The sequence below is a fragment of the Cetorhinus maximus genome, chromosome 7 (assembly GCF_964194155.1).
Source record: "Cetorhinus maximus chromosome 7, sCetMax3.hap1.1, whole genome shotgun sequence".
Taxonomy (NCBI): Eukaryota; Metazoa; Chordata; class Chondrichthyes; order Lamniformes; family Cetorhinidae; genus Cetorhinus; species Cetorhinus maximus.
In genome coordinates, this window is record NC_135885.1 from 1,514,054 (window position 1) to 1,526,370 (window position 12,317).

At 43.8% G+C, this 12,317-nt stretch overlaps 1 protein-coding gene across 3 annotated transcripts in view; it reads right to left on the bottom strand.

Moving 5' to 3' along the window:
* LOC144682517 (F-box/WD repeat-containing protein 7-like) overlaps window positions 1-12,317 on the bottom strand; it is a 221,543-nt gene that overhangs the window by 64,648 nt on the left and 144,578 nt on the right. Inside the window, exon 1 of one of the 3 annotated variants that reach the window (XM_078544908.1) lies at window positions 5,570-5,899. The exons of the other annotated variants lie outside the window; for them this stretch is intronic. Coding sequence (XP_078401034.1) covers window positions 5,570-5,608 — 39 coding nt within the window. The 5' untranslated portion in view covers window positions 5,609-5,899. Of the gene's footprint in view, window positions 1-5,569; window positions 5,900-12,317 lie in introns of those variants that run through there. 3 annotated transcript variants of the gene reach the window in all.

Sequence of the window (12,317 nt, forward strand, 5' to 3'; positions counted from 1 at the left end):
CCCTTTGAAAGACACAATTCAGTTTGCCTCCAACACACTCTTGGGCAGTGCATTCCAAACCCTAACCACTCACTGCATAAAGAAGCTTTTTTTCCCCATGTCACCTTTGGTTCCTTTGCCAAACACTTTAAAATCGGCGTCCTCTGCCTTTTGACCCTTCCACCCATGGAGACAATTTCTCCCCATCTGCTCTGCTCAGATCCCTCACAATTTTGAGTACTGCTATCAAATCTCTCAACTTTCTCTTCTCTATGGAGAACAAGCCCAGCTTCTCCAATTCATCCTCATCATCCTTTATTAACGTAACCGTTGATGAAACTAACAAAGCGTCCACATTACCAAGAGGAAAATACAATGTCAGCTTAGTTCAGTTGGCAACACTCCCATCTCAAAATCAGAAGTTTTCCAATTGAAGGGCTACTCCAAAGTGTAGAAGGAGTGGCACCATCATTCAGAGGAAAGGTTAAAGCAGACTTGTCCAATGTGTGTGTGTGGGGAGCACATTTCCATTTTTTTTCTCACTCAAGGGGCTGAAGAACAAACTTCAGAAAGATACTCACTCCCAGTCTCAGGATGCCTATTCACTTCCCCTCACCCACTGCCAGTGGGTGAGAATATCTGTTGGTGTGTGGGGATGAGGGCGAGTTGACGAGAATTAAGACTGGGAGTGAACCAGGCACACCCTACACACTTCCCCGCCCCCACCAGCCTTTTACCCCACCCCCACCAGCCTTTTACCCCTCCCCCTACCCTGGGCTCCACAGCGTCTCCCCACCAGCCACCGCATCCACCCGCCCCACCCTCCCCCAGTGTCTCTGCCTCCTTCCTCCATGGCCCCAGCTGCGCCTCTCCCATTCTGCCTTGGCCCGACAGCCTCTCCTTCCTGTGACCCGGGCAGTCTCTCTCTCTCTCTCTCTCTCCTCCCCTGTGGCCCTGGAGCGCTTCTCTCTCCTTCCCCACCCCTCCGAAAACCTCTCTTTTTCTCCCAACATACATACCGCCGGTGGTGTTTACTGCTCCTCCAATCACAGTCCGTTTCCCACATTAGTGAGCTCTCATTATTGAGCCTATCAGCAGCAAACGTGACAACAGAATGGACTCTGATTGGAGGAGCAGCCTTGCCTTTTGAATAGTGGCTCCAGGAGTCACAGAACAGCTTCAGGGGCCACAATCTGGCCCACAAGCCACATGCTGGATAAGCCTGGGTTAAATTGAACCCCCATCTAAGTGTCTGGTTTTTCCAGATGGCGGTTAACAGACCTGTTAGAGCAGAGCAAAGAGCTCTCCAGCTGCCCTGGCCGATGCTCCTCCATCAGCCAATAATACCACTATCTTAGGTTAAAAGCAAATTACTGCAGATGCTGGAAATCTGAAATTAAAATAAAAAAAAAACAGGAAATGCTGGAAACACTCAGCTGGTCTGGCAGCATCTGTGGAAAGAGAAATAGTGTTAACGTTTCAAGTCCGTATGACTTCTTCTGAGCCACGTAGAATAGCTGCGGGTTCCACAATCTGGCCCACGATCCCACCTTGTTGTTGATGGGATAATGTACGAAACTGTTGCGTACAATAGTCACTGCATTTCAAAGTAATGGATTATATCTGAAGAGCTCTGAAATGTTCGAGGTCTGCTGACGTGCTTTAGAAATACAAGTTTATCTTTAATTTCATGTGGAAGACAGAATATTTGTTTGAGAATGAGGCAGGCAATGAGAGTTCACAAATCTGAATATTGCTTTTAAAAAAAAAAGATGCCATTAACTGTCAGGAATTAAACGGCAGGCTCTCTGGCTGGGCTCACTCAGAACAATGAGGTGGAAATAGAATAAGTAGCAGGAATCTGAGTGATTATAATGATGTGCTGGTAGTGCTGGAAAATTCGCTCCCAAAATTACTTCCAGAATGCCACCCTTGGGGTTTATTTAAAAATGTATTCTTGGAATGTGGGCAACACTGGTAAAGTAGCCCTTTCAGCCCATTCCTGAGGGTATTAAGATACAATTGCATAGGGTGAGACTGGAATCACATGTTGGCCAAACCAGGTATGGGTGAGAAGGCCATCTCTGAAGGATGTTAATGAATCAATTAGATTTTTTACAAGTCTGGCAGCTTTCTTGTTACAGAATTATTGAACGGAAGATCACAACTTGCCATGATGTGGTTTGAACTCATGATTTCTGGCTGCTACTCGAGTACCATATCCTCTCGGCTACCAGACTACACAGTGCACTGAAAATTGGTCTACAGAAAGGATAGCGACCAGCAAATTGAATTCACATACTTGTGACTTCCTTCTAGGTTTAAAACTTCAATAATTTGGGATTAAGGCTGATATTGGCTTACTTTATCTCTTATCTGGGCCCAGGATTTGAGCCAATGTCTCAAATGTTTAACCTAGTATGCAATCGACATCAAAAGGAAAACTTTCATCCTCGGTTTGAGCTGGACATGAACAAAGATGCTGGGGGAGTAGGGTGGATGGTGGTGGTAGTGGTAAAGATCAATGATTAATGCATGGCACCTCCCAGTCTACCATCAGAAAGCTCTTTCAATTCCCCCACTTTGAAAATTATTTTTTCTGGCTGGTTTAGTTACCAAGTTAAAAAGAATAATTATTCAGCACTGAGCAACATTTTCCTACAGACACAGGCACCACGAATCTGTTCATTTCACAAGACTGTCTCTCAGTTGAAACATCTCCTAAACGGTATTTTATCTGCTTTAGGTCCACTTTGATATACAGCCAGAAGAGGCTATTAAAGTTCTGAATCTACAAATGGAATGAGAGTGCACTGCATCTTGTGTAAAGAACTCTTTAATGAGGTATACAGGGAAACAGGATCTTTGTATTAATCGATAAACTCCATTAACAAGTGTTTCTATGCTGGGACAGAATTCCCAAAACAAGCATAAAGTCACATTAGAAGCAGAACCCATTTTTAAACTCTTTACAGGAGTCAATGGTTGAGTCTAATGGCCTCTTTAGACAGTAAAGGCTGATCTACCTTCCTGTAAACACTGTCAAGCTCAGAAAACCTTCTTAAGTATACAGGTTAGCCACTACTCGTGAAATGTTCACTGTGATAAAGTATTGATGGATACAAGTCTGTCACATACCAATTAAAGGACAGTTTTCTTGTCTTGTACAAACATACTAATTAGGAGGAGTAGGCCATTTGGTCTCCCAAGCCTGCTCTGCCATTTCATAAAATCACGGTTGATCTGATTGCAGCCTCAACTCCACATTCCTGTCTATCCTGATATCCTTTGATATGCTCCCTCGTCAATCAGGAATCTAGAGTCTCACTTCCCTATTGGTAATATGGTAGGTCGATGGTGACAATGTATAAACACATCAACAAAAATTAAATAGATGCTTTCTGCTACATTTAGGATATGTTACAGGCATGGCTTCAGGAGAAGCCTGGAAACTAAAATCTTTCTGTTCTCCTCATGGAGGGAAGGGGATGGAGGGGGAAGGGGAGAAGAGAGAATGTAGATTTATACAGATGCAGCCAATTTTCACACAGTATTGATCTACAAACAGCAATAATATGCATCTTTTTAGGCGTTGAGGGAGAAAGGAGAGTTGGTGAGGGATACCAGGAGGAACTTTCTGCTCTTGTAATACTGCCAATCAAAACAGTCTCAGTTGAATACATAATTTAAAGCAGTGTACCTCACTCTCCTTGTACCATGCCTTGGTGTGAGCCTAGAACATGTGAAGTCCTGAAGTGTTATCAACTAAATCAAGCTGACAGTTGTTAGAAGCACAAACTTGGTTTGAAAGGCATGATGCAGGAGCTATTACAGAGGCCTAGCTACAAGGTGGGTGTGATCAGAGACCAACTCCCAGAGCTTGATGATTTCCACCCAAAAATATTAAAAGGGTGGAGCAGTGTATCTGCATGGATTTGTGATGAGAATCTCACTAATCAAATTGATTTTTGAGTTTACTAACAATGGAAAGGGTAGGGTTTAATGGATGCTTTTTCATATGGACTCCCAGAAAGCATTTGACATGGTTCTGCATTAGGTATCATCAGCAAAAATGAAAGCCTATAGAATTGGATATAACCTTGTCACATGGGGCAGTAACTGACTGGGAGGAGAGATACAGAGAATAAGGATTCAGGGAACATGCTTAATTGCCAGGACATGACAAGTTATGTTCTCCAGGGATTTGTACTGGGGCCTCAGCTTTTCACCATTTCTATTAATGACTTGAATGAAGGAATAAGGAGTTTTATATCCAAGTTTACAAATGACAAAAAGTTGGGAGGGAATTGGGAGCAGCAGGTTAATACATATCAAGTCAGAGTGAGTGAGCAAACCTATGGCACACGGAATTCATGTGGGGAAGTTGGGGTCATCCACCTTGGATTAGAATAGAATCAGAATATTTGTTCAATGGGGAGGAAATAAGCAGTACTGAGGAGTCACATACATAAATCACCAAAAGCTAGCACACAGGTATAAAGGAACCAAAAGAAGCAAATGTGATGTTGGTCTTTATTTCAAGGCAGCTGGAATACAAAGAGATGGAAATGGTGCTTCAGTTGTACACAGCTCTGGTGAGACCCCATCTGGAGTAACTGGGTTCAGTTTTGGGCACCAAATCTCAGGAAGGATATATTGACCGTGGATGGGAGCAGGGCAGATTCACCAGAATACTGCCAGGGATAAAAGTTATTGGCTGTTAAGAGCTGGCTTATATTCCCTTATGTTTAGGAGATTGAGGTGTTTGAAATTATTCAGGGGATGAATAGGGTAGATACAGAGGAACATTTTATCTTTTTTCAATTCCTGGCTCTTACACTACCCAAGTGATTTGTTCCAGAATCTCAGCTAACGTAACCACATCTCCCATCGCTCAGACTGCCTCAGCTGGACTCAATCCTCACTTCAAAATGTTACCCTTCACACAACATCACATTTAAAGCCCAACATTCAATAGCTTATCACCCAAAAATGGCAGGATTTGACAAGCTGGGGTTTCAAACCCAGTGGTGCCTGTCGACAGCATGAAAATGCGTCATGGCCAGGGGTGGTGGGGTGTGGGGGTGGGGCAGTGTCACACATTTATCACTTATGGTCAAACAAAAACAATTTACTCAACAAATGGAAATCCATCACAAGCATTAATATATCAGAGGCTCAGGTGGCAGTGGAGGTAGGGGTGTGAGATGGGGGTTAATCACTTTTCACTGTGATTCAAGTATCGATACTGTACTGATACTCAGTCTAAACGGACTGTTGAGACGAAGAGAAAGAAAAACAAAAATATTTGTGGGAACAACAGGAACAGAGAATCAGATACAACATCCTTTTATCACCATCAGTGCTGATTCCAATAACACCAGGACTATTCCAGGCAGTCCAAGGCAGCAGCTTTAAGAGACTAAAGTAAATCACTGAAAGGAACTGAAGGCGAGAAGCCTGAGATTCTGAATTTCTGCAAAGATCAGCGCTATGATCTGAAGACAGATTTCTCAACACAAGAACAATCCTGTTATTAACTTGGCGAAATTAATAAGAATTCTCAGCAGTAGGTAAGAGGCAGACTTACTCTGTGTAGGAATAGCTTGAAGGTGCTGTACAATCCCATGGTTAGCAGCTCTGATCTGACTCACACCGATTACCTTGCCCAGTTCTTTAACGCATAACATTTCCTGGAAACTTCACACAGTGCCAGTTACAAAAAGAACTTCAAGCACAGGCAAGACCATCTAGCTGGGCTCAACTGCTTTGTAGGAGGTGTGCACTCAGCTATACCACTGCACTAGAGGGTATCTGGTGTCAACAGTAACCCTCCACAGCCACCTCCTCCCCACATAGGCAGTGCTGCTGAATGAGGTGGATTTTAAATCTGTCTGAAATGAAAAGCAGGACTGAAATCAGCATAGAAATCCCCACCCTGTGGAGGCACACTCCTCCAAATCACGTCTATACATCAGGAAGGAAAGCAGTGTACAAAACAATGGAGGGGAAAAGGCTACATGATTACAGCAAGCTTCTCAACAGCTAGACCAAAACAACAAAAGTGGTAAGCAGAAATATCTTTTCAATTTAAATAAAAGTGTGTAGCAGGCAGAGATAGCTTTCTGAATCTGTACAGACTGCTCAACGGGCTGCTGAATGTCTTGCTCTGGGGATCAAAAGATACGGACTCTGTTCCAAAAACAGGATGCTTTGATAAATGTTGTTCATCAAAATATTTTCCAATTTCACACCCTGCCTTCAATGCACAGAGAGAGGGGTAATGGATTATCCAATCGGGAATCACATGTTCCTGCACTCCTATTTGATAGGCATCTGTTGCTCAAACTCTCAAAAAATAGAATTTCAATCAAATTTCAGAAGAGTTACTTGGGGTTGAGGTGGGGCTACCTTGGATACTTTTGCAATATAGATATACAGAGCTGGTGCTCGGAACACCTGGGAAGGTCAATCTGCTGACACTCTCCCCATCTGTATTGGGGAACAAAGGTGTGAAAAATAAAGTTAAAATTTTAATTCAAAAGAAACTAATTGAAATAACTAAATTGTTTGGTCTCCTTATTCTAAAAAATTGCTTCAGACGAAGTCCAGAGAAGGTTCACTGGACTCATTCCTGGGGTCAAGAGGGTGTCTCATGAAGAAAGGTTGGGCTTATACCCACTGGAGCTTAGAGGAATGAGGGGTGATCTTATTGAAACATAAGATCCTGAGGGGACTTGACAGGGTGGATACCCAGAGGATGTTTCCTCTTGTGGGGGAGATTAAAACCAGAGGACAGAGTTTAAAAATAAGAGGTCTCCCTTTTAAGAGACAGATGAGGAGGAACTCTTTCTCCCAAAGGGTCGGTGGGTAGTGTGGGGAATTCCCTTCCCCAGAAAGGAGTGGAGACTGCGTCTTTGAATTTATTTAAGGCAGGGTTAGGCAGATTTGATAGACAAAAGAGTCGCAGGTTAAGGGGGGCAGGCAGGAAAGTGGAGCTGAGACGACAACCAGATCACCCATGATCTTATTCAATTGTGGAGCAGACTCAAAGGGCCAAATAGCCCACTCCTGCTCCTATGTTCTGAAGTTTACTTTAATGCTAGGACATGAGACCACAAGACTCTGAGGTTGGGCATTGACATACAGATTTTAAAAAAAACCTCCTAACTGATCAGTTGGCACAAATGACAGTTGCAGAGGAAAGATTATCCCTAGACAGTGCCTACCACTATCAGTGACAGACCTGAACCGACCAGTACTATACCTCGCTATTATACAGCGACAGACTGGCACCGACCCAGAAGTGCCCAGCGTTATACAATGACAAACTGGCACCCACCCAGACTTTACTTAGAACTATACAATGACAGACTTGCACCCACCCAGACAGTACCCCAGCATTATACAAAGTCAGAAGGGGCTGAGATCTCACACTGTATATTTTTATAATAGATATAGATATCCTCGTTGCTATTTCTAAAATTTAAAAAGCTGGACAAAGGCTTTTTAAAATGGCTGAACCTATGCCTGCATGCGACCCTTAAACAAAAAGAGCTTTCTGGCAGTTTCCTAGAAGCTTACATCTCGTTATTTCTGAAGAGACACTAACAACCCATTGTGGGCTGCACAAACCAAATTCAAAGTGAACTATACAAAGGTCATCTGCATTTCCTAACTCAGGTTGGCCAGGACAAGGGACTCCATAGTCTTCCTTTCAATTCTTAATGGTTGGAACATTTGACCATCTCAAGAAACCAGACTGGGGATACACACCCTTTGTCAAAGTCACTGTGAAGTGGGGGCATCATGTGACATAAACATCCAGCTGATGGAACCAATTATATTGTCCTACTGTACTGAGAAGCTCAGTCTGCCATCTTACCATCTACAAGCAGCAACACAGAAAAGGGACTTTTTATTCATTCAAGGGAGATGGGCTTCGCTGGCTAGGTCAGCATTTATTGCCCATCCATAATTGCCCTTGAGGTGGTGGTGGTGAGCTGCCAATGCAGTTCATGTGGTACACCCACAATGCTGTTAAGGAGTTCTGCCCATATTGAATACCTGGTCCCATCTACACTGTTTCTACTGGAACTTCTGTTACCATTGCCTACAAGACTGATTCATCTCTGTGTGCCTATCTTCTCATGTGAATTCAATTCCACTGGAAAAGTGAATTATACAGCATTGGTTTTCAACCTGCCGACCTCCATGAAGGAATACCTCATTGGACTTTGATTCTGGACTCATGTGAAACAATAGTTCTGTTCTCTGTGGTCTTTGCCCTGTAAATCTTTCTTTTCTCTATTCCTCTTTTACTGTATGAGTGCAAAGGAGGCAAAGTTACTACCATCCTCCCGTGTTTGAATGTGCGCAAATAAACTAACCCTTTGAGTTCATCCTGTCTCGAGTTTGCTGTGGGGTTACTACTAAAATTTGGATCATGCCAAAACTGAGGGGTTGGGGAAAGCAAATCAAAACACCTTTGTTTATGGGCAGGTGATGAGAGGAGAAATCAGGGCTGTTTCAATTAACCCCCCCCCCCCCCCCCCAACTTCCTGCCTGTAACAAGTGACAGACTGGCACCCATCTGGCCAGTGCGCCAGCATTATACAGTGATAGACTGGCACCCGCCCGGACTGTACCCCAGCATTATAGTGTGTCAGGCTGACAACTACCAATATTAATCGTGCTAGATCTCTGTGTAATTATTCACACCTATTTTGAACACAACCTTTGTTTTTTGTTGCTATACCCATTCTCACTCTCTCTGGCTTTTAGAATGCACGAAACGCTCAAAAACTCTCCTGCCCGCCATCCTTTGACATATCTTTCCTTATATTCTTCCTGCCCCTTCCAGACTTCCACTGGTTTAAAAACTCTTACATTTCTATCTTCCTTCTGTTCTGATGAAAGGTCATCGACCTGAAACATTAACTGTTTCTTGCTCCACAGATGTTGCCTGACCAGAGTACTTCCGACATATTTTTGTTTTTATTGGAGATTGTTAAGGTCTGGTATGCACAGTTGGAGTGTGTGGTGGAGGCAGGTTCAATCAAAGCATTCAGAAGGGAATTAGACTTATCTGAAAAGGAAGTATGTGCAGGGTTACAGGAAGAAGGTGGGAGCCAGTGCAGGCACGATGGGCCATCTCTTGTCCTGTAAAAATCCTGCGATTTTGAGATTTCCAGCATCATTTTGCTTCCGTATTCTAACCTTCCCTGCACCTCTCTGAATTCATCACTTTCTTTGACCCTAATAGGACCCACGTCACCTCCAACTACCCACTTACTATTTACATACCACTAGATGATTTTTGGGTTGCCTTTTATGTTAACTGCTGTTTTATCCTCATTTTCCCTTTGTCAGTCTCATTTTCCTCTTCGCTTCCCTTTTCAACTTATATATTCGGCCTGGTTCTCGTCTGAAGAATTCACCTGATGTGCATCATAAACAGTCCTTTTTTATTTCATCATAATCTCTATCCCCCTCGTCATCCACAGAGCCCTGGTTTTGGTTCTCTTACCTTTCGCCCTTGTTGGAATGTAGCTAAGCCTGTACCTGAAACGTCTTCTCAAAGATCACCCATTGTTCCATTAGTTTCTCCTGCCAGTCTTGAGTTCCATTTTACCCTGGCTGGATCCCCAACCCTCATTCAATTGAAATTTGCTCTTTTCCAATTTAGAAGTCCTGCATTAGTTTGTTCCTTGCTCTTCGCCGTTACTAATCCAAACCTTATGATACAATGATCACACTTATTCACATTTTCCCCTGCCGGCACTCAGTTCACTTGACTGACCTCATTCCCCAGCACCAGATCCAGCAATGCCTCCTGCCCAGTTGGACCAAGGACACACTGGTCAAGGAAGTTATCCTAAAAATATTTCAGAAACACTCCCCTCAATCTATACTCTAATCAATATTTGGGTAATTAATGTTAGCGTAAAGCCCCCAATATCAATACCATCTTTCTTGCACATCTGTGATTTGCCTGCAAATTGGCTCCCCACTCTCTCTCGCTATTTGGAGGCCTAAAGTATACCCCCCAGTAGCATGATTATACCACTTTCACTTCTCAACTCTAACCAAATGGATTTGGCCCATCAAGGACATCCGCTTTTTTTCAAAATTGCAATGTCTTCCCGAATCAGTATTGCCACCCTACCTTCCATTACCTTTACCCTAATTTTTCTGAACAGAAGGTGTCATCTGGAAAACTTCATATACAACTCTGTTAGCGGGAAGCCTCAAACCGCAACTTGGACAGCAGTCAGCTCAAAAACATTTTTTGAAACACCAAAATCAGTCGCAGAACTAGAAACTTAGCCCAGTTCAAACAAAATTCAGCCAATTTCTGAATGTTTTGTTTTTTTTATGGTGGGCTTTTAGAAACTGTAGCTGATCGTGAAGAGTGAAGCCAGCACAGCTGACTGTTTCTCAACTGGACTTTTCTTCTTGTTTTGGGGATTAAATTCTGCACATCCATTTTTTCCAGAGAGCCCATAAGTCAATGGCCTTGCTTGTGGCCTGGTAAAGGTATTAAAAACACTCCACACTCAATGTGTTGAGTGTTCTTAAACATCAAAAAATGCACATTTAAATGCAATCTTCACACGTGCTGCATGAAAATGCATATTTGCAGAATTACAAAATGACCAAACCTTTTGTTCATTCTTTCATGGGATGTGGACGTCAATGGCTAGGCCAGCATTTATTGTCCATCCCTGATTGCCCTTGAGAAGGTGGTGGTGAGCTGCTTCCAGAACCGCTGCATGTGGTGTAGGTACAACCACAGTGCTGTTAGGGAGGGAGTTCCAGGATTTTAACCCAGTGGCAGTGAAGGAACGGCGATATATTTCCAAGGCAGGATAGAGTGTGTCTTGGAGGGGAGCTTGCAAGTGGTGGTGTTCCCATGTGCCTGCTGCCCTTATCCTTCTAGGTGCTAGAGGTAATGGTTGATGAGTTGCTGCAGTGCATCTTGTGGATGGTGCACACTGCTGCTACTGTGCGCCGGTGGTGGAGGGATTGAATATTTTTGGATGGGGTGCCAATCAAGTGGGCTGTTTTGTCCAGGATGATGTCGTGCTTGTGTGTTGTTGGAGCTGCACTCATTCAGGCAAGTGCAGAATATTCCATCACACTCCTGACTTGTGCTTTGTAGATGGTGGACAGGCTTTGGGGTGTCAGGAGGTGAGTTACGTGCTGCAGAATTCCCAGCCTCTGACCTACTCTTGTAGTCACAGTATTTATATGGCTAGTCCAGTTCAGTTTCTCGTCAATGGTAACCCCTGGATGCTGATAGTGGGGCATTCAGCAATGGTAATGCCATTGTCAAGGGGTGATGGTTAGATTCTCTCTTGCTGGAGATGGGCATTGCCTGACACTTGTGTGGCACAAATGTTAGTTGCCACTTGGCAGCCCAAGCTGGAATGTTGTCCAGGTCTTACTGCATTTGGACATGGACTGCTTCAGCATGTGCACAGTTGTGAGCGGTGCTGAACATTGTGCAATCATCAGTGAACATCCCCACTTCTGACCTTATGGTGGAAGGAAGATCATTGATGAAGTAGCTGAAGATGGCTGGGCTGAGGACACTATCCTGAGGAACTCCTGCAGTGGTGTCCTGGAACTGAGATGATTGACCTCCAGCAACCACAACTATCTTCCTTTGTGCTAGGTATGGCTCCAACCAGCAGAGAGTTTTGCCCGATTCCCACTGACTCCAGTTTTGCTAGGGCTGCCTTGATGTATAGGTTAAGGAGAGCATTGCAGTGCTGGAGAAAGAGGATGTCCCAGGGGGTTCAAGGGCAGAACCAATTTGGCTATAGCTAAGGAACAAATAGGATGCAATTACATTGCCCGGTGTAGTCAATAGGCTGCCAATTAGTGAGGATGTAGAAGAACAAATCTGCAGGGAAATTGCAGAGATGCAAGCATTATAGAGTAGATATAATGGAGGACTTTAATTGCCCGAATGTAGACTGGACAGTGGCAGTGTAAGGGGCAGTGAGGGTCAAAAGTTCCTAGACTCTGTTGAGGAAAATTTTCTACAGCAGTGTGTCCCCAATCCAACAAGAAAAGACCTGTTGGACCTGGCTTTTGGAAATGAGGTGGGCCAGGTAGATCAAGAGTCAGTGGGGGAACATTAAAGGAGACAGTGATCATTGTATTGTACGTTTCAGGATGATGATAGAAAAGGACGATAGGCAATCCAGAGTAAGAATAATTAACTGGACAAGAGCCGACATCGATGGGGCGAGAACGGAGCTGGGCCAGACAGACTGGAGCCAAAGGATGGCGGGAAAAACTGTAGCTGAACAATGGCTACCTTCAAA